This window comes from Cervus elaphus, chromosome 2 (genome assembly GCF_910594005.1).
Source record: "Cervus elaphus chromosome 2, mCerEla1.1, whole genome shotgun sequence".
NCBI lineage: Eukaryota > Metazoa > Chordata > Mammalia > Artiodactyla > Cervidae > Cervus > Cervus elaphus.
Window position 1 is genome coordinate 14,187,626 of NC_057816.1, and position 19,305 is coordinate 14,206,930.

At 56.1% G+C, this 19,305-nt stretch overlaps 1 protein-coding gene and 1 long non-coding RNA gene across 2 annotated transcripts in view; one reads left to right on the top strand and one right to left on the bottom strand.

The window, feature by feature from the left end:
* Positions 1–620: 620 nt before the first annotated feature.
* Positions 621–18,978, top strand: ADAMTS8 (ADAM metallopeptidase with thrombospondin type 1 motif 8). The gene is made up of 9 exons (XM_043872966.1): positions 621–1,741; positions 8,170–8,409; positions 9,216–9,351; positions 9,826–9,993; positions 11,060–11,361; positions 13,265–13,448; positions 15,597–15,769; positions 15,885–16,060; positions 17,825–18,978. Exons 1-9 carry the CDS (start codon positions 1,019–1,021, stop codon positions 18,387–18,389), a joined length of 2,667 nt encoding a protein of 888 aa, XP_043728901.1. The 5' UTR covers positions 621–1,018; the 3' UTR covers positions 18,390–18,978.
* The window catches only part of LOC122674564, a 66,737-nt gene continuing 48,700 nt past the window's right edge, over positions 1,269–19,305 (bottom strand). The window contains exons 4-5 of the long non-coding RNA XR_006334996.1: positions 4,336–4,482; positions 1,269–1,390 (exon numbers count right to left, since the gene is read on the bottom strand). This is a non-coding gene — a long non-coding RNA (uncharacterized LOC122674564). The remainder of the gene's footprint in view (positions 1,391–4,335; positions 4,483–19,305) is intronic.

The following is a 19,305-nucleotide window of genomic DNA, read 5'->3' on the forward strand; positions in this document are numbered from 1 at the left end:
ACATTGGAACCCACAGCCACAAGCAGTGGGGGGAGGGGTGCCACCCATCCTGAGGTGCCAAGGCAGCTGAGCACTATTCCAACTGACTTTTCAGGGCCAAAGACGAAGCTGCAAGCGTTTACTGCCCCCTCCCTTCTGGTAACTTACCCCCTTGCTGAGTTCTGCTCCCCTCCCCAGCCTCTGACCAGGCAGTAAGAGTCCTTAGTTGTGTCAACCAGGTGGTATTGTTTGCACTGATCCCCAGTTTGGGGTGAAAAACGTGATTTTTAGCAGGGAGCTTGAGTTTAATATGATCTTTCTTACCCCTTTCCTTTGCTTTACAATGAAAAGCTCTAGGACCCTCTCTGGGAACCTCGTTTTTGCAGTCGGATCCCCAAGTTACACTGTTGTAGGGACCTGTGCAAGGGTCTCCTGGGGGTGTGTCCTGGGCACCTGACCAGAGAGGAAGAAGCAACTGGGCCCTCCCCAAGACCATTGACCGAAGGGCATGTCCAGAGCTGGAGGAATTAACGTGGCACCACGGAAAACGAGGGGGAAAGAGCTGGCTTTGACTCCTACAGGAGGAGGGGCGGGGGAGCCAGTCTCGCTGACTCCTGATTGGTTTTACATTTCATCCAGAATTTTTTTCTCTCCTCTCTTGCTCTCTCTTTTCAGTTTCTCTCTGATCCCAGGGGAGGGGAAACGGGAATAGTGAGAGATCAAAAATAAACCTCTTATGTCAAAGCCGGGAAGGAAGTATAAATACGAAGAGCTCGGCAGCCCACTCGGTGCTTCCCGGGGTGTGGAGGAGGCGGGCGTGAAGGGCGCGCACGCGGCCAGGGCGCCAGCTGCTGCAGCTCCACTGGCCGGGCGGGCGCGAGCCTGAGAGGCTGCCTGGGGACCGCCGCCGCTAGACGCCCACCGGACACACGCCCGGCCAGCCGCCGAGCGCCTACCCGCGAGGACAGCGGCCGGGCCGCCCGCACCTGCCCGCGCCGGGCCCCCTTCCTGCGCCTTCCGCGCCGCCGCCGCAGCCCCCATGCCCCGCGCCGCCCCCCGGTGGCCGCCGCTTCTGCTGCTGCTGCTGCTGCCGCCGCTCACCCGCGGCGCCCCGGCCCGGCCCGGAGGCAGGGGGCCGGCCTCCGCGCTCGTGGTGCCCAAGCGGTTGCAGAGCATCGCCGGGGAGGTCGCGCTCCACCTGTCCGCCTTCGGCCGCGACTTGGAGCTGCGCCTGGAGCCCGATGACAGCTTCCTGGCGCCGGAGTTCAAGATCGCGCGCCTCGGGGGCTCCGGCGGGGCGGCCGGGCGCGAGAGGGAGCTGCGCGGCTGCATCTTCTCTGGCACGGTGAACCGGGACCCCGAGTCGCTGGCGGCCGTCAGCCTCTGCCGCGGGCTGAGCGGCACCTTCCTGCTGGAAGGCCAGGAGTTCACCATCAAGCCCCAAGGCGCTGGGCACTCCCTGCATCAGCCACACCTCCTGCAGCGCTGGGGGCACGTGCACCCCGCCACTGCAGCCCAGCCCCTGTCCAGAGCGTCTGAGAGGGAGGCGCAGAAGGGAGAGGGTGAGAGGCAAGAGAGAAGAGCCGGCACAGCGGAGGAGGACGAAGAGGGCCAAGAAGAGGAGGAAGAAAGTTCCAGCGAGCCACCACCAACCCTGGGGGCCAAGAGCAGGACCAAACGGTTTGTGTCGGAGGACCGCTTTGTGGAAATGCTGCTGGTGGCCGATGCATCCATGGCTGCTTTCTACGGAGAGGATCTAGAGGTAAGACTTGCTGTGCAGGGGTATCCTGATCACCTCCCAGAGTCTCCAAATTGTTCCCTTTCCTGTCCCTCTGAGAAAATCCTTCCCGCTCCTCACCCCAAATAGGGTCCTCTCCTTTCTGAGAACAGGAAGTAACTCTTTTCATGACCTCTGACACCCAGGAGACCACCTGCTCCTGCCACTACCTCCCTTCTGATTGGAGGGGAGGCCCTAGGCCCCCTTCTCCATGTCCACCCCCATCCCACAGATGCTGAACTGAAATTGGGTTTTAAAGCACCCCCACTCCAGACACCTACCTCACCCAGCAGAGAGGATAAGTGAGCATTTGGGAAGAGCATCTACCCCAGGCCCCATTTCTCAGCCCCCTACTGTCTCCAGACCTGAGGGGCTCCCAAGGAAAGGCCGCTGGGATGCAAAGGTGTCCTTTGCCTGCAGAACTGAGGCTGACTTAAGTAAAAGACACTGTTTGCAGGGAGTTGAGGCTGGAAAGGGGCTGCCCAACTTCTGTGCGCCCAGCTGGTTCTGATCAGGGGCACAGATACCTTGCCAACCTGGCGCTCAGCCCTGGCAGAACTTGGCAGCACCGGAGTCAGCACGAGAAGGGAGGGGAACAGAATTTCTGCCTGGGGACTCAGCCCAGGAACCTGAAGCTTCAGGGGAGAGGGAAGGAGAAGATGATGGGGATCTGACCTCCTGTGGTGAGTGTTCCTGGTGGAGCCAGAACTATTCTCGGCCCACCTGAGCTGCCCTCCACCCAGACACAGCTCTCTACTGAGCTGGGGCAGGGCACTGAGTCCAGGGGACAGCTCCTGCAGCCAGGCCGATTCCAACTAGATTTACTGATGCTGCAGACTCAGCAGGAGATGTGTGTGTCACCCTACACCCCAGCACCTCCTCCAAGGAACAGGTGAAGCAGAAGGCTCCCGGCGAGGCCACACGCTCTCTTATCCTGGGAGCGCAGAACCAGAGATGTGCCCCATGGAGGACTGACCTCCCCAGAAGGCACCGATTCCTGAAACGGGCACCCTGGCCGCAGCTGCAGCTCAGTTGCTGCCATTTTGGTGATGGCAGTCTTGGCCATCATCCTATTCTAGCCTCAGCCTGTGCCCAGCTGATGCCTGCCTCGAGGGCTTTGGCACCACCTGTGCACAACAGTCTACATGAAGCACGGTGGGCCCTTCTATTTTTTGCCCCAGCTTTCTCAGTCTGTCAGTCACTGGGAAATGCATTATAGGTGCAAAGGTGGGAAGAACTGGAGGTGAAAGGTCCATGTGGCTGCTTCCCTGGATGTTGCCAGGGTGGTTCAAACCCGTCTGTGTAATGGCAGTGTTGGCAGTGTTGGCAGTCTGTGTATTCGCCCCTCCCAGAGCTTGGGATGACAGCTTTGACCCCGCAGCCCAGTTCTGCCCAAGGACTGTGAGTCTGCACTGACCAAGTATCTGCTTCCCGGCCTTCCAAGAGAGCAGGGAAAGGTGCCAGCCACCTCCTCTGACTCCTGCCCCAGCATGTCTTCCAGAGGGTGGCAGGTGGGGCTTCTCCCTTCTCAGGTTGAGGACAGCCATACCTGGCTACCAGGGACCCTGGCAAAGTCCCTCCACCTCAAACCCAGAGTGCGGTGCTGAGCCCTCCCACACACAATTCCTGACAGCTGCCTGACAACCAGGAGTGGGAAAGCCCACAAGAATAGGGAGACGCAGCGGGAAAAGTCATTGCTTTTTGGTCTTCAGAGTCAAAATGTCCTCCCTGATGTTTCCCTACCATCTCAGCTCAGCTCAGCGCCCACACACTTATGAGGCTGTGTATTTGCCTCCAGCATGTACTTGGCAGCTCCAGAGGTCAGAACCACCTGAAAGCAGACATGCGGGCTGCCAGGCACCAGGGTTCCCAGGCCGCTGAGGCAAGGGCAGGGCTGGGTTCTGCCCCCAGGTCTGCCGCACCAGGCAGCTGGCTTCCTCTTTGCACCCAGGGCCACTTGTACCCTCACAGGACTCTTGGCTGGATGACCCATCATGTGCATGTCCCATGTGGTCCCCTCCACACACACAGGTTTCTGGACATTCACAGATGGGACTGCTGCAGCAGCCCAGTACCCCCCTGGGTCAGAAGAACACCCCAGAAGAGCCGTCAGGCACCTTGAAAGCTGAGGTCCTTCCCTGGGTGGGTGGGGCTCCCTCTACCTTTGGGGCCAGCCCTGACACCTCTCCCTTCCTGTCTGCCTGCATGCCCTTGTCACTGCCCCAGGTGGGGCTGAGGCCAAGGCACAGCTGTTTCTATGACTGACCTCTGGCCCCTCTGCTCTGACTGTTCACCCGCTATGGAGACGCCACAGGATAGACCTGAACTTCTCAGCTCAATCCCCTGGACTGGCCCATGAGCTCAGCCAAAGCACAAGTGAATGTCAAGGCCAGGTTCCCTAGGACCTGGCCTGCCCAGACACACCTCCTCAAATATAACCTAGTTCTCTGCAAGTAACTCTTCAAGGAGTCCCCTGGAGACCTTGTTCACACAGATGGAGGTGCTTTGGGGTGTCCCAGCCACCAGGGTATGTAATGAGTATAAAGAGATGCTTCCCCCTCCCCCGTGAAGAGACGCACCTGGACTTGGTAATGGAGTCTAGTCTAAGCATTGCTGAGGCTGCTTCCTAGTGAGCCTTCTGGAAAGTTCAGCACCTCGTGGGGAAGCCACACGCTGAGGACATTCAATCTGCGGAGCGGTTTACAGGGACCACACAGTGCAAACACCTGTGAGGGGCAGAGGAAGAGAGCGAAGGTTACAGAGGATCTGTGACCTCCTCCAGGTCTCCTCACCCGACGGCCGTGCTGGTGACTGGGCCCTGCCGCCTGCTCAGCACAGGAGGGTCTGTGACTCTGGCTCTGCCTCCCCTGACATCGTCCTTGCCGTGGGGATGGGTCACTGAGCCCAGCGAGCGAAGGTTACAGAGGATCTGTGACCTCCTCCAGGTCTCCTCACCCGACGGCCGTGCTGGTGACTGGGCCCTGCCGCCTGCTCAGCACAGGAGGGTCTGTGACTCTGGCTCTGCCTCCCCTGACATCGTCCTTGCTGTGGGGATGGGTCACTGAGCCCAGCGAGCGAAGGTTACAGAGGATCTGTGACCTCCTCCAGGTCTCCTCACCCGACGGCCGTGCTGGTGACTGGGCCCTGCCGCCTGCTCAGCACAGGAGGGTCTGTGACTCTGGCTCTGCCTCCCCTGACATCGTCCTTGCTGTGGGGATGGGTCACTGAGCCCAGCAGCCCAAACAGGTCCAGCCACCGTGGGAGGCCCAGTCCTGAGAAGAAACTGCCTTCAAGGCCAGAGAAAGAATTAACCGTGCACAAGACTGGCTTCGCCGTGAAGTGACAAGGAAGTTTTCCAGACTCTGTACACTTGAGGAGCTCAGACAAAGGGGACTTTCTGAGAGGGGGGACCACCTCAGAAGAGACCTTAACTCTGTATGCACCCAGCCGCTGCTGACTGTTCCTGGATGAAACTGCACGAGGAAGGGGCGAGAGTGGGGAGCAGCGCCCCACGCTCGGTCTGGAAAATTGTCTAGCCAGACCATCAGCTGCTGAGCTTCTCAAGGTGCTGCTGAGCAGGGAGGTCCCCAAAGAAGACCAGAGGCATCCCAGAGTCAAGCTACTAGCCAGTGGCTTCAGGGAGGGCTAAGTCACTTGTTCCCGTTCCACTGCCCTCCGGGAAAATGTCTCCCACCAGCCCTATCACCAGAGTGGCTAAGTATCCTGGCTTGCCCAGCACAGCCCCTGGCTAGGATTATCTTGACTTAATTATTAACACTTCATCTTCACTCTCAGAAGTGTCCTGTTTTGGATAATAACAGAACAGACACATGTCTGAGTCTCTGTGGGCATGTTATATGCCCGTGAAGTATGAACCCCCACTGGAAAAGACCAAGTCTTCATTCCTTCAGTCTGTTGCCATCAGAATGATCGACCATATAAAGTACTTCCCAGTTTAAAAAGGCCCTAGTCTTCAACGGTCCTTGAGTCACCACGTAACTCTCCTCCTGTCCCACTGGGAAGGCAGGTAGGACAGAGACAATGTCAAGGGCACGCGGTCTTGCTTGCATACTTTGTTTTCACTGTGCTGCAGTTGTCCTTGCAACAGCAGAGGTGGGTGGCAGTCAGTGCCATGAAGAAGAGCATAGACTTTGACGGAAAATAGACATGCATGACTTGAATAAGTTACCCCTTTTTCTGAACCTCAATTTCTTCACCAGCCTGACAGGCACTGTTATACCAAGGATCCGGCAGTGTCTGGAGGAGACAGTAAAATACGAAAGGCATCTGACCCGGGGCCTGACACATAGCAGATGCTCAGCAAAGCACAGCTAACACCAGAGTTGCCTTGGATGGTACTTTTGGGCCTGCCCTCTGTGGGACTGGAAGTCAGACCTGCCCCCTGGACCAGGAGACAGGCCCAGAAGTGGCGTTCACAGTCTCATGGCTGCCTGCCTGCCCAGGCCTGGCTCCCTGCCCCCAGGGTCAGTTAGATGCACAGGCATCCGAGCCACCAGTCCTCAGAGGAACTTCTCATCCCCAAAATCTCAGTGAGATTAGAGAAATGGTAGGTGGGCCAGACCAGGACTGCGGACTTTAACAGACACTTTGGACCATACAGGCCTGGCAGCCCTCTTGCGATGGGAATTATCTTAGAAGAGAGCATCCAGGGGAACCTTCATTGTCCTCCCATAAAACCCACTGCCTAAAAGGAAAACTGCTCTCAAGCAGGCTCAGCCTGCCACTTGCATGATTGGAGAGGATGCTATGAGCTCCCTGAACCTCAGGGAGGAGAATCCACGAGCCCCAGGCCATACATCCCGTGTGCTCATGTGGGCACCCTGGAAGCAGTGGATAACTGGAGGGAGGAGCCTGACAGGCTGCCACTCCTCAGCCCTCACCCCCAGCTGCCTAATGAGGTGGTTACTTGTTTCCCTCAGGAATCTGACTCCGGGAGCGGGTGCCAAGTTTCAGCTTTGCTGATAAGATGTTTGCATCAGCCTAAACGTAGCTGGAACGCCTGACACACTAAGTGACCTGCCGACCTGTTTATAGGGCTTACCAAATATCTGGCTGGTTGCCGGTGAGATGAACAGACAGATCCCATTCACAAATAATGGGATTCATCTGGAACTCCCACACATGGCCTCAGCCCCGGAATGTCCCTCTGTAACCTTTCACCTTCAGTTCCTTCCTTCCAGTCCCACCTTCCAGATCACAGGAGGGAAGAAAAAGAGGCTACAGGAGTGTGGAGCCCTGAGGGGCAAGGAGCAGGACTGGCCACACTCCTGGTGGAGGACCATCCCCTTGGTTTCCTGTTCTGTAAAATCATCCTAGACGACGCCCTTCTGGAGGTCCCGGAGGCAGGAGGGTGACCTGATCTGGCCTCCCCGGAGGTCTTGGGAGCTGTTGGCAGCCCAGGATTGGGCAGAGGCCAAGCACCGATGTCCAGTCTCCCTCTGACCTTGGTGGGACCAGAAGCAGTGTGAGCCTGAGAGCCTGGGTCTCACCAGCCCATCTGGTTCTCTCCTGCCTCAAGCTGAGGAGAATAAACCCCTGGGCTGTCCAGGCAGAAGCCAGGAGGCCAGGCCCTGGGAAGCTTAATGAGAAGAGGCAGACCTGCCTGTGCTACACTCCAGCTTTAAGAGCTGGGTGGCTGTAGACATGATATTTGACTTGTGAGAACCTCCACTTCCTTGTTGGAGAAATGGGGATAACCATCCCTACTGCCCAGATCATTGTGAGCATTTCCTGAGGTGACGCATGTCCAGTGTGCAGAGGAGCTCTTGTTAGGAGTGACCATTACAGCAAAGTTTCCTTCCTGAAGAGTAGGGGTTACCCCAGCAGACTGAGGACAATTCTTCATGGACTCTAACCTTGAGTGCTCAGACAAGTGCTTCTGGGCTGACAGCATGAGGGGACGGGTGACTGGCAGGGAGACGGTGGGTGTCCAGGTTAAGGTAGATAACACGTGCAGTCCAGTTGAAGAACTTTCTGTGACGATGGAAATGTTCTGCAGCAGCCATGAGTCATATGTGGCTATTGGTGCTCTTGAAATGTGCCTGGTGTGGCAGAGGGACAGTGATTTTAATTGGATTGAATTTTAATGGATTTAGATGTCCATGGCCATGTGTGGCTGGGCAGGATGTTAAACACACAAGCTTTGGAGCCAGGCCTTCAGGGTTCACGGGCTGGCTGACACACTAGCTCTGGACCTCAGGCCACTTACTCAGCCATGAATTTCTAATAAGTACAAGGAAGGGAAATAATGCCAGTACTTGGGGGGTTTTAGGAGCCTACCCAAAGAGGCTATACACCAATGCCCTGCAGTGAGGAGTGCACAACTCAGGTGACAGCAGGGGTGGGCACTGCTGGGAGGTTGACCCCTCCCTCTCCACCCCTGCTTCCCCCAGAACCACATCCTGATGCTGATGTCCATGGCCGCCCGCATCTACAAGCACCCCAGCATCGGTAACTCCATCAACCTGGTGATGATAAAGTTGGTGATCATGGGGGATGAGAAGCTGGGCCCCGAGGTGTCAGACAACAGCGGGCTGATACTGCGTGACTTCTGCACCTGGCAGCGGGACGCCAACCAGCCCAGAGACCGGCACCCCGAGCACTTCGACACGGCCGTCCTGCTCACCAGAGAGGTTGAAGGCCTCCAGACTCTGTGGGGAAAGGGGCGGGCACAGTGCTGGTCAAGGGGGGGTGTGGCTCAAATGTGGAGCCAGCCCAAATGTGGCGACTGGCTCCCTGCTGGCCCTAGCTGGACAGAGAGCCTTGAATTGGATGAGGGGGAGGGGGAGGAGGAGGAGGTCACGAGGACAAGTATGAGGTATTTCAAGGGAAGCAGAGGAATGCATAAGGGCTCTTGTCCAGGAGTTTGCGACCAACTGTCTGCTGAGGTCATGACAAGATGAAAAGGGCTCAAACTGCCCTGAGAGACATGTGGAGTTGGAACAAAGTTCAGAGGTGCAGCTGCAGGTGCAGGGTTTAAACCCAGGGGCAGGTAACCAGGGCCTTCCTATAATGTCTCCAAATCAGGAGGCCTTTCCACCTTCCTAGTGAGGTTTAAGTAGGTGGTTTCCTAAAGCCTAGCCAGAGTCATCATGTGTGGAGGCCCTGCTCCCTGCCCCACAGGCCTCAAGACAACCCTGAGGCCAATGCTGCATGTTTAGCCCCACTTCACAGCTGGGGAATCCGAGGTCCAGGGGTCAGGGCCCACCAGTCTCCCTATGGGGGGGGGGGGTCCATAGCCTCATCACTCATCAGGCTATCCTGCCTCCCAGGACAGACTTCCCAGGCCCACAGCCTGATGTCTTGCTGATCTAGATGACAAATGTCCTTTGTGAAGAAATAGAGATTTGGCTGAAAACATGTCCCTCATCTCAGGAGGTGCAGGAACATGCAGTTCCCGTCCTCTTTCTGTCCTCACCCCTCACTTTCTCCTGAGCAGAACCTTTGCGGGCAGGAGGGCAGGTGCGACACCCTGGGAGTGGCCAACGTTGGCACCATCTGTGAACCCAGCAAGAGCTGCTCTGTGATCCAGGACCAGGGCCTGCAGGCGGCCTACACTCTGGCTCACGAGCTCGGTGAGACTCCCACCTCCAGAGGCCACGACTGCTGGGCGGGGGGACCCGCCTTCCAGAGGCCAGTGGTGCAGCCCCAGGACTGTGCCATGCCTCCTGGTTGTCACAGAGTAACTGCCCTCATGCTCTCCATCCCGACCCTGCATGAAGGGCCAGCCTCAGGGGGCACAGTGCTCAGATAGAGCTGCGAGGGGGTGTCCTGGCTAGGCAGTCAGGATTCAGAAGGTCAACTGCAATGACAGTGTGAGAAAGTGAGCAAACGATTAAGGGGAATGTGAATCAGCAAAGGCCCCAGCAGAAAAGAGAGGGACCCCAGTGCTTCCGGTTCCCCTGGGAGAGTGGGCTGAGAACTGTCCTTAAGGAAGAAGCAGGTGGGGTTCCTGGATGAGCTGGCACTGCTTAGGTCTTCAGAGCACTGTACCCCATGGCTGACAGCAGTAGAGGTGGCAGGTGGACTAGGGGTCTCATCCTCCGCAGGGCACGTCCTTGGCATGCCCCACGACGACTCCAAGCTTTGTACTCGGCTGTTCGGGCCCCTGGACAAGCACCACATGATGGCGCCGCTCTACGTCCAGCTGAACAAAACACGGCCCTGGTCCCCCTGCAGTGCCTCGTTCCTCAGAGAGTTCCTGGACCGTGGGTACGGTAGGTCCCCCGCTTCTCCCTGGCCAGCGGTGGGCACCCGCATTCCTGGACCGTGGGTATGGTAGGTCCCCTGCTTCTCCCTGGCCAGCGGCGGGCACCCGCATTCCTGGACCGTGGGTACAGTAGGTCCCTGCTTCTCCCTGGCCAGCAACAAGGCACCCTCATTCCTAGACCGTGGGTATGGTAGGTCCCCCACTTCTCCCTGGCCAGTGGCGGGCACCCGCATTCCTGGACCGTGGGTATGGTAGGTCCCTGCTTCTCCCTGGCCAGCAACAGGCACCCGCATTCCTGGACCATGGGTATGATAGGTCCCCGCTTCTCCCTGGCTAGCGGTGGGCACCTGCATTGCTGGCATCTCGGGATGGGAGACACTGGGCAGCTGTGTCCTCACTGCCCTCCAGGGCTGAGTGCTCTAACCACTCCTCTAGCCTGCTGTTCCTCAGCCCAGCTTCTAGCACCAATGAGATTATCTGCAGAGCAGATAGAAGTGGTCTGAGAAGGTCTGCTGGAAAAGGTGGGTTCCCACAGACCTTGAGGGAATGGAAGACTGTTTGTCATACAGAGCAGAGAATGGAGCCTCCGGCTGAAGCCATACATCACAGGGTAGTGTGAAAACAGCAGAGAGGCAGGAATGCCCCCTGAGAGCAAGGAGTGGGGCAAGGTGCCTGGTGCAAGCAGCCTGGCTTGTGCAGTAAAGAAGTGAAGACACAATTGATTCTTGATGCAAAAATAATAGATTGTTCAAACATCAGTACTTTGGCTTTAATTCTCTGGGCCTGGATTTAAGAGTCCATTTACATCCCCAATTATACTGTGACTTAAGATTAGTGTTACAATTAGCTGGCCTTCCCTAGGTAACCACTGAATACAAATAAGACGTTCCAGATGACAAAGAATTCAATCCTTTAAATAAACGTGCTACTGATAGTCAAAACTTGGGAGGAATTTCTCTAGATGATGGAGTGTTGACAGCTTGTGGACTGAGGTCAAGGAGACCTTGAGTGTCAAGTGCGAGGAGGGAACCCCTGGCCCTTATTCCTGTTTCTCTGCTTCCTCCATTCCTCAGGGGACTGCCTTTTGGATGCCCCCTCCTGGGCCATGGCCCTGCCCACAGACCTCCCAGGCCGCAGGGCCCTCTATGACCTGGACCAACAGTGCAAGCAGATCTTTGGGCTGGGCTTCCGCCACTGCCCCAACTCCTCTGAGCAGAACACCTGCGCGCAGCTCTGGTGCCGCATTGATGGCCCCGACCCCCTTTGCCACACGAGGAATGCCAGCCTGCCCTGGGCCGACGGGACACCCTGCGGGCCCAGGCACCTCTGCTGGGAGGGCAGCTGCCTACCTGAGGAGGAAGTGGAAAAGCCCGAGGTGAGGGATGACCACTGGGTGTCAGGGAGAGGGAAAGGGGGAGGGCTGTTTCCATGGAGGAAGCCACACTTGAAAGCTAGGAACCAGGAGACTTGGGGCCAGATGCAACTATGAGTAGAACCACACATCCTTTGACACACAAAGCAAAGCGTATTTATTCAAACACAAGAGGAGCCCTTCAAGGGTGTACTCAGAGCAAATGGACGATGCTATCAGGGCTTGGGCATTTGGGGAGCTTGCCTTTGGGACAGCGGTGGACTTTGACTTGGAGGATTGGTGCTAGGTGTGGACACTTCTGCACAAGACTGTCGTGGACACTCAATAAACAGAAGCCATTATGAATTCTATTATAAATAGAGTGAGTGACAGCAGAGAGGGACATCCCATCAAGAAGGAGGGGAAAGTATTCATGCCCTACCCATGTCTGAGGTGAATTCATAGCTAGGGGTCAGGACAGTGGGAGGAAGTGTGGGGACCCCTTGTTCCAGGAGGAGGGAAGAAGGAAGGGGAACCACCTCTGAGCCTCAGAGAAAACTTGGCAGAGTGAACCTGCAGGAAAGGCAAGGCAAGTTGAGAAGGGGTTTTAATTGACAGGCTCCTTTGCCCTGCTCTTAGTACTTCCAGACTGTGAGGCTAGTCACCTTTCTCTAACTGGAGTCACTGAGCCATCTCTGAAATAATGTCCGATGGGTCCCAGCCTGGGTCTGGCCCAGCTCTGAATCACCACGGTGGCCTGCGCTCACACCCTCCGGAAGGCTGTCCTCAGGGCACATCCTGTGCACTGAGGCCCAGGGGCCTGTGTGGCCAGGTAATCCACACGTTCCTTCTAAGCTTGGGCCAGGATGGGCATCATGGATTCATTCTAAGCCCCCTCCTAGCCCCTGCCCAACACGTGGCTTTTCCGAACCCCGTCCGGTAGTGTGGGCTTCACACAGTCCTGAGGGGAGAGATGGGAAGGGGGTCCCCTCCCACCTTCCCCAGCAGTGCAGCCAAGCTCCACACAGGAAAAGTTAGCCAGAAAGTGATCCCAGACTAGTGCTTCTAATGTATTTTTAAGGGGAAAAGACAGATCGGAAATACTGCATATATTGACAGAATCATATCTCTGTAAAATAAAAACACAGCACCTTCATGACAATAGTCAGAGCAAAGGTACAAAGGGATATTGATGAAAATCATGTCAGTGGCTTCATCTAGGTAGTGGTATATTTTTAAGCATTACTTTCTCTCACATCTTTCCTATTTTTCATTTTTTATAGGATCATATATGACTCTTGTAACCTTTAAAAAATTATTTTCATTTTTAAAACTCTGTGTACCCATCCATCACAACTGCCTGACCTCAGGGTCAGTTGTAAAGTTGGATGCAACTCTGTTTGTTCCCAGCATGTCCTACTCACTCCTGGACCTGGTGGCTAGTAGAGTAGCAGCCTCACCTCCCAGAGAGCCTTCCTTTAGGTCAGCGCTGCTCAGCCTCAGCACTGGTGGTGTCCGGGCTGTGTGCACCCTGGCTGTATAGGCTGAGCAGCTCCCTGCCCCCCACTCGCTGGAGGCCAACAGCGTACACCCGGCCCAGCTGTGACAACCACAGTGTCTCCAAACACTGCGGGAGTCTCAGCCCCCATGGGAAACCACTGTATTTTCTTCAGCCTTATTCCCATAAAAGTGTTTCATTCAGCAGCTCCTACTGAGCACCTAATAAAGGGCGAGGCACTGTTCTAGACCCCTGGGTGCTTGGGGGGCAGCTGAGGGCCAGGCCAGCACAGACTGTGGTCACTGGGAAAACGAATCGGGCAGTTACCAAACTCCACCCACCAGTATAAGCACAAGTAGGAGAGAAGGTCCCACCAAGAGCCTAGGCCCTCTCCCCTCCCCCCACTCAGGGCGGCCTTGTGTGTTGCAGGCTGTGGTGGATGGAGGCTGGGCCCCGTGGGGACCCTGGGGTGCATGTTCACGGACCTGCGGAGGAGGAGTACAGTTTTCATACCGCGAGTGCACCAGCCCCGAGCCTCAGAACGGAGGGAAGTACTGCCTGGGTCAGAGAGCCAAGTACCAGTCGTGCCACACCGAGGAGTGCCCCCCGGACGGTAATGGCCAGAGCGGCTGCTGCGGCGCCTGCAGCACAGCCCTGGAGGAGGGCGGTCTTCCGGGTTCAGGGCTTTCCAGGGTGCAGACAGAAACGGGCTCTCGAGGTACCACACTTCAGGGCAGCCTGCAGCGCCCCTCACTGTGCAGGGAGAGCCTGGAGAAATCAGAGAGAAACAGCCCTGGTTTTTGGAGACATGGACATGGAGGACCTAATTCCCAACCTGCTTATGCACTGGGGCCGGGGGAGGGCTCTGCAGAAGGCGAGAGGACAGTAATACTCCTCCTGGAAGAGTCTAAATCCTGGTCTGTGTGCAGAACAATGGAGGCATTGTCCAAAGCAATTGTTGGAGCCACCTCCAGGGTCATTCCAACCGATGTTCAGCCCAGGGCAGAGGGAAGGTTTCTGAATCTGATCCTAGCACACACTTCTCCTGAGAGGGTTGCCCATCTCCCCTTGGGGCCATGGCATCTGCCTGCGGGAACCTTTCTGGGAAGTGGTCTCATGTCTGCCTCCCAGGCACATCCCCCAGTGCCCACAAGAAAGCACAAGCCTTAACTCCTTAACTCAGAGCAGTGACAACTGCAGAGACATCAGAGGGAGTCCCTGCAGATCTTTGCCCCACCACCCTGTCCAGCTCCCTGTCGCAGTTCCAGGGAGTGTGGCAGGCAGCAGATGGCACACACTTTTAGGGAGGTTAGAGAAGTTCCTCCAAGCACAGAGGCCCAGCCCTGGGAGGGCAAATAGCGAGGGAGTCTGGAGGCTTTGTAGTTTTGCAAGACGAGGAGGAGCTGTAATGGCAGGAGTCTCTAGAGCCTCTGCCTGGAATTGTGGGCATCCTCCTGGCACACTAGTGAAGGGCTCCTGGGGAAATGAGAGGAGAGCAGAGGAGAGGGGAATGAATACGAGGCACGAAGGAGACACAGACAGGAGCTGAGGCCAGGATTTCAGGTGCACTGGTACCAGCCATCTCTGTCAGTGGGTGTCTAGCACTTCTTGTGAGCCTCAGCTGTCCTGACACCCTCTCAGGAGGGGGCGTGGCCACCCGGGGTTTGAAGCTCCACAGACCATGAAGGTGTCCAGCTGGGTGGGGAACCTCAGCAGTAAGAGCAGTGCTAACTTCAGGACTGCGAGAAGGAAACACCCAGGTCTTCCTGTCTTAGAAGCAGCAGGATGGGTGGGAGACTGGGCACCAAGTCTCACAGGAAACCCCCAGCCTTGGCTTGTGAGCAGTGGACTGAGTTGCGGAGTGTGGGAAGGAGCATGCAAAACCTCAGCTCATCCTGAACAGAGGACAGGACTTAGTGACATGCTGGAAATAGCAGATGTAGGTGCTCAAATGTCGAGAAGATACCAGGGTTCCAGTCTCAGGCAGAAAGGTGGTAACATCACCCAATGAAGAGTCAACCAGGTGATGGAGGAACCACACGGAGTCGGGCCTCACTGAGCTGGAGGTAATCGCAGTGTCTCCAAGTGGACTCCCCCAAGGACACCCAGAATTACAGCAAGTAGAGTGCAGAGGCAAGATCAGAATTAGGGGCAGAGGGGGCCTTTGTCTAAACATCCAGTGTCAAGAGTCATGATCAGCAGAGGGTCCAAAATATACCTCCATGTGTCATTCTCTGCTTCCCAGACCTACTGAGCTATCCCTATGCTCACCTAGGTTTGGTGTTGGTGGTGGTTTAGTCGCTAACTCGTGTCCAACTCCTGCAACCCCATGGACTGTAGCCCGCCAGGCTCCTCTGTCCATGGGATTTTCCAGGCAAGAATACTGGAGTGAGTTGCCATTTCCTTCTCCAAGGGGTCTTCTCAATCCAGGAATCGAGCCCAGGTCTCCTGCACTGCAGGCGGATTCTTTATACCAACTGAGCCATGAGAGAAATCTAATCTGTAAAGCAGAATTAAGACCCTCCCCAATAGAAATGCTGTCTTTCCCAGAAAACCCCCCCAGGGCTGGCTGCTCCTTTCCTGCCTCATGAGTCAGCACCGAGGTCAGTGCTGAGGAAGGGCGGGCTGAGGTGACTGGCATCCTGGGGCCAGGTCAAGTCCAGGAGGAAGAAGGTTGCCCAGAATCTAGGCATCTCCCCCTCGGGGTCCTCCCTGCTTCAGTTCAGCATGGTGACTCCGTGACCTCTCATCCTTGTTTTAGGGAAAAGCTTCAGGGAGCAGCAGTGTGAGAAGTTCAATGCCTACAATTACACAGACGTGGAGGGAAACCTACTGCAGTGGGTCCCCAAGTATGCGGGGGTGTCCCCCCGGGACCGCTGCAAACTGTTCTGCCTAGCCAGGGGGCGGAGCGAGTTCAGAATATTTGAGGACAAGGTGAGGAACCTTCTGGAACTCAGATGCACGGGTGGGGAGGAAGGCCTCCTGGCCCAGACCATGTGCGGGCTGCATCTATGCTCAGGTCCCTTCAGACCCCGCTTCCTTTCTGCAGGTGATCGACGGCACCCTGTGTGGACCCGATACTCTGGCCATCTGTGTCCGTGGCCAGTGTGTCAAGGCTGGCTGTGATCACGTGTTGGACTCACCTAAGAAGCTGGACAAGTGTGGGGTGTGTGGGGGCAAAGGCGACTCATGCAGGAAGGTGTCTGGCTCCTTCAGTCCCTCCAGGTGGGTCTCCCAGGAGTCCTGTCCCTAGCTGCGGGAGTGGACCAGGCTTTAGAGATAGACAGTGGCAGCCCCTGCATACCCGGGAGCGCTAGCTGCAGTGTCTGCATGAACTCGGTGTCCTCTCTGTCTCAGAGTGGTTGTGAGGGGTCAGGAGGTGGGAGAGCACGTGGCGCAGTCTGATCAGCAGAGGGACCACTGGAGGCCACGTGCACAGGGCTGCATCATCTCTGAGTCAGTCAGCAGCAGAGCTGAGCTGAGTAACCGGGACCCCTGCCAGAAGCAGCTGCTCCAGGCCTGCTGTGGAAAGGACGTTTCACCTGTACCCGGCGGGCCCTGCCCTTTCTGCAGGTGGATCTTCAGAAAGGGGGTTCTTGGGGGACCTTGGCAGTCTTGGAGCTTCCTGAATCTGAGAGCCCCAGATCCTTTCTCACACCTTAAATCCATAAGTTCATGTGAAGTGAAGTGAAAGTTGCTCAGTCTGGTCCGACTCTTTGCAACCCCATGGAGTATGCAGTCCATGGAATTCTCTTGGCCAGAATACTGGAGTGGGTAGCCTTTCCCTTCTCCAGGGGATCTTTACAACCCAGGGACTGAACCCAGATCTCCCGCATTGCAGGAAGATTCTTTACCAACTGAGCCACAAGGGAAGCCCTCCTATATTTAAGTGCTTTCTGATTGATTCCTAATATGAGTCTGTCAGGGCCAGGATGGTCATTCCCTGTTTATAGATGAGAAAACTGAGGCACGAAGAGATAACATGATCATCTGAGGTCACCATGGCAGGTAACGACGTCCAAGGAGAACCCAGTTTTCTCCTTTCCTAGGGGTTTTTTCCTGCCCTGCACACACTTCCTAGAGAAGAAGGGCAAGGGTCCATGGCCACACTGCACCCCTACCCAACTCCTTCATGCTACCTCATCTCATCAGAATCAAAGAACAGAATCTGCTTTCAAATACAACTCGCGAGTCTGTTCAAATTTAAACTCAATGATATAGAAAAGAGAACCATGGGGTGTGGGGCGATCAAAGGGGGAGTCCCCACAGTGCTCACTCAGGCCTTAGAGCAGGGGCCAGCGTCCTCTCAAGCTTCCCAGTGGGCATGAGGCAAGAACAGCAAATAACAGAGTGACCGCCCTCCTCAGTCCTCTTCACCTCCCTCCTAGCCTGTGAGAACAAATACTTTCTACCCGCAAAGAAGAATAAGATTCAGGGTTCTCCATCCCACAGAAAGCCCAAGGCCCGCAGTAAAGGGGAGACATTTGCCCTAGAGCACACTGTCCCCCCAGACGACCCAGCTCCTGATGCTGGCACACCCAGGAGAAGGCCCCTGGGCACAGAGTGTCACCCTGCTCCCTGCCCTCAGCCACACAGCCACATCTCCAGGAACAGACGGACTCTGGGAGGGGAGTGAGGCATCCATCTGGTCGGATCCTGGAACGGGCACGGGGAGCAGAGTCTTCCATGCGGACTCGAGCAGCAACAGCCCAGCTTTCACTTCCCTTTGGGCTGCCTTCCCCTCTGTGCTATCGTCAAGATCTCATCTCCAAACATTTACAATAGAGCTGCCAGGCAAAGCAAAAATCCCAATGTACAGAGCATTCTTGCTGGCCTCACCAGCTAATTTACTGGCAACTTTATGCAACTATTTCCTGGTTTGATAGTGCAAATTTTTGTCTGCCCACCTCCAATCACTCCACTCTGACCTCCTGAGTGCCTGGCTGGGGAGCCACAGGTCCTAAGGGTATCTTTCTGTTCCTGTCACAGTTATGGCTACAATGACATCGTCACCTTCCCGGCTGGCTCCACAAACATTGATGTGAAACAGCGCAGTCCGCCGGGAGTTCAGAACGATGGCAACTACCTGGCCTTGAAGACCACAGATGGGGAGTACCTGCTCAATGGAAACAACGCCATCTTTCCCACAGAACAGTACATCCTGCTGAACGGGACTGTCCTCAGGTACAGCGGTGCCTTCACCTCCCTGGAGCGGCTGCAGAGCTTCCAGTCCCTGCCCGAGCCACTGACCTTACAGCTCCTGAAGGTCCATGGGGATCCCCTCAAGGTCAAATATACCTTCTTTGTCCCTGACGATGTGAACTCCAGCAAACAGAGCAGCAGAGAGAGGACAACCACCAATGTCATTCAGGCCCTGCTCAACACGCAGTGGGTGCTGGGGGACTGGTCTGAATGCTCTCACAGCTGTGGGGCTGGCTGGCAGCGGCGGACAGTGCAGTGCCGTGACCCCAGCGGCCAGACCTCTGCTGCCTGTGACGAGGCTCTGAAGCCTGAGGATACCAAGCTCTGCAGAAGCCTGCCTTGCTTCTCGTGATCCAGAGCAGGTGACTTCTGCTCATGGACTCGGGGTGTGGGGTGTAAACAAGGTCGCACTATGGTGACCCCACATCTGGAGGTGGTATTGCCAGCCTACCCAGGCCTTACACCGCCATGGCCCTCCATCTGGGCGTGAATCTGCAAGGGGAGGAGAGGAGAGCGGAGACAGACCACAGATGCTGTGGGGTGGACCCTCCTTGGTCCAAGTAGAGGGCATAAGGTAAAAGGGACACAAACAGAAGATTCGTTCAGCCTGTTTGAAAGGGGGAAGCAAAGTTAAATGAAAAAACTGTTTTCTACTTGGTTCCCTTGATAAATAATCTACCTCAGTGAGGAAAATATTAGTCACAGAGAGACGGGGAGTTGGGGTGATGGTGAGCATCACGGCAAGCCCTGTATTTGCGCCCTGAGGTGTCTTCAGAGATGACCGGGACTATCTTCAGTATTAAACCCATCGGCTGGAGGGCTGCAAGCCCAGAACTGTGAAGAGCCCCGTGTTCTCAGGCTCCCACCTGCAGGGGTGGATCCACTTCAAGTATTTATGCAAATGTGTCTCTGAACTAAAGTGTGCTCTTGTGCCAATGCAATGGTCTGATCTGGCTCTGTACTTCTCTGGAAGGGCAGGGGACCCTGGGCCCCAGGAGAGAGGCTGAAACTAGGTCAGCTCACCTTGAGCACACCCACGGAAGCTGGCACCTTGCCTGCATCTCTGAGACCTCCCTCTGAGTGCTCTTGTCTGCCGAGTCCAGACAGTTGAGGCAAGGCTGTATCTGCATACTCCAGACTGGAGGTTCCCCAACTTCAGTGGGCATTAGGGTCATTAAAGGCCTGCTTGAAACACAGATGGCAGGGCCCAACCCCAAGGGTTTCTGAGTCAGTGCGTCAGGGACTGCAAATCTGCTTTTCTAACAAGT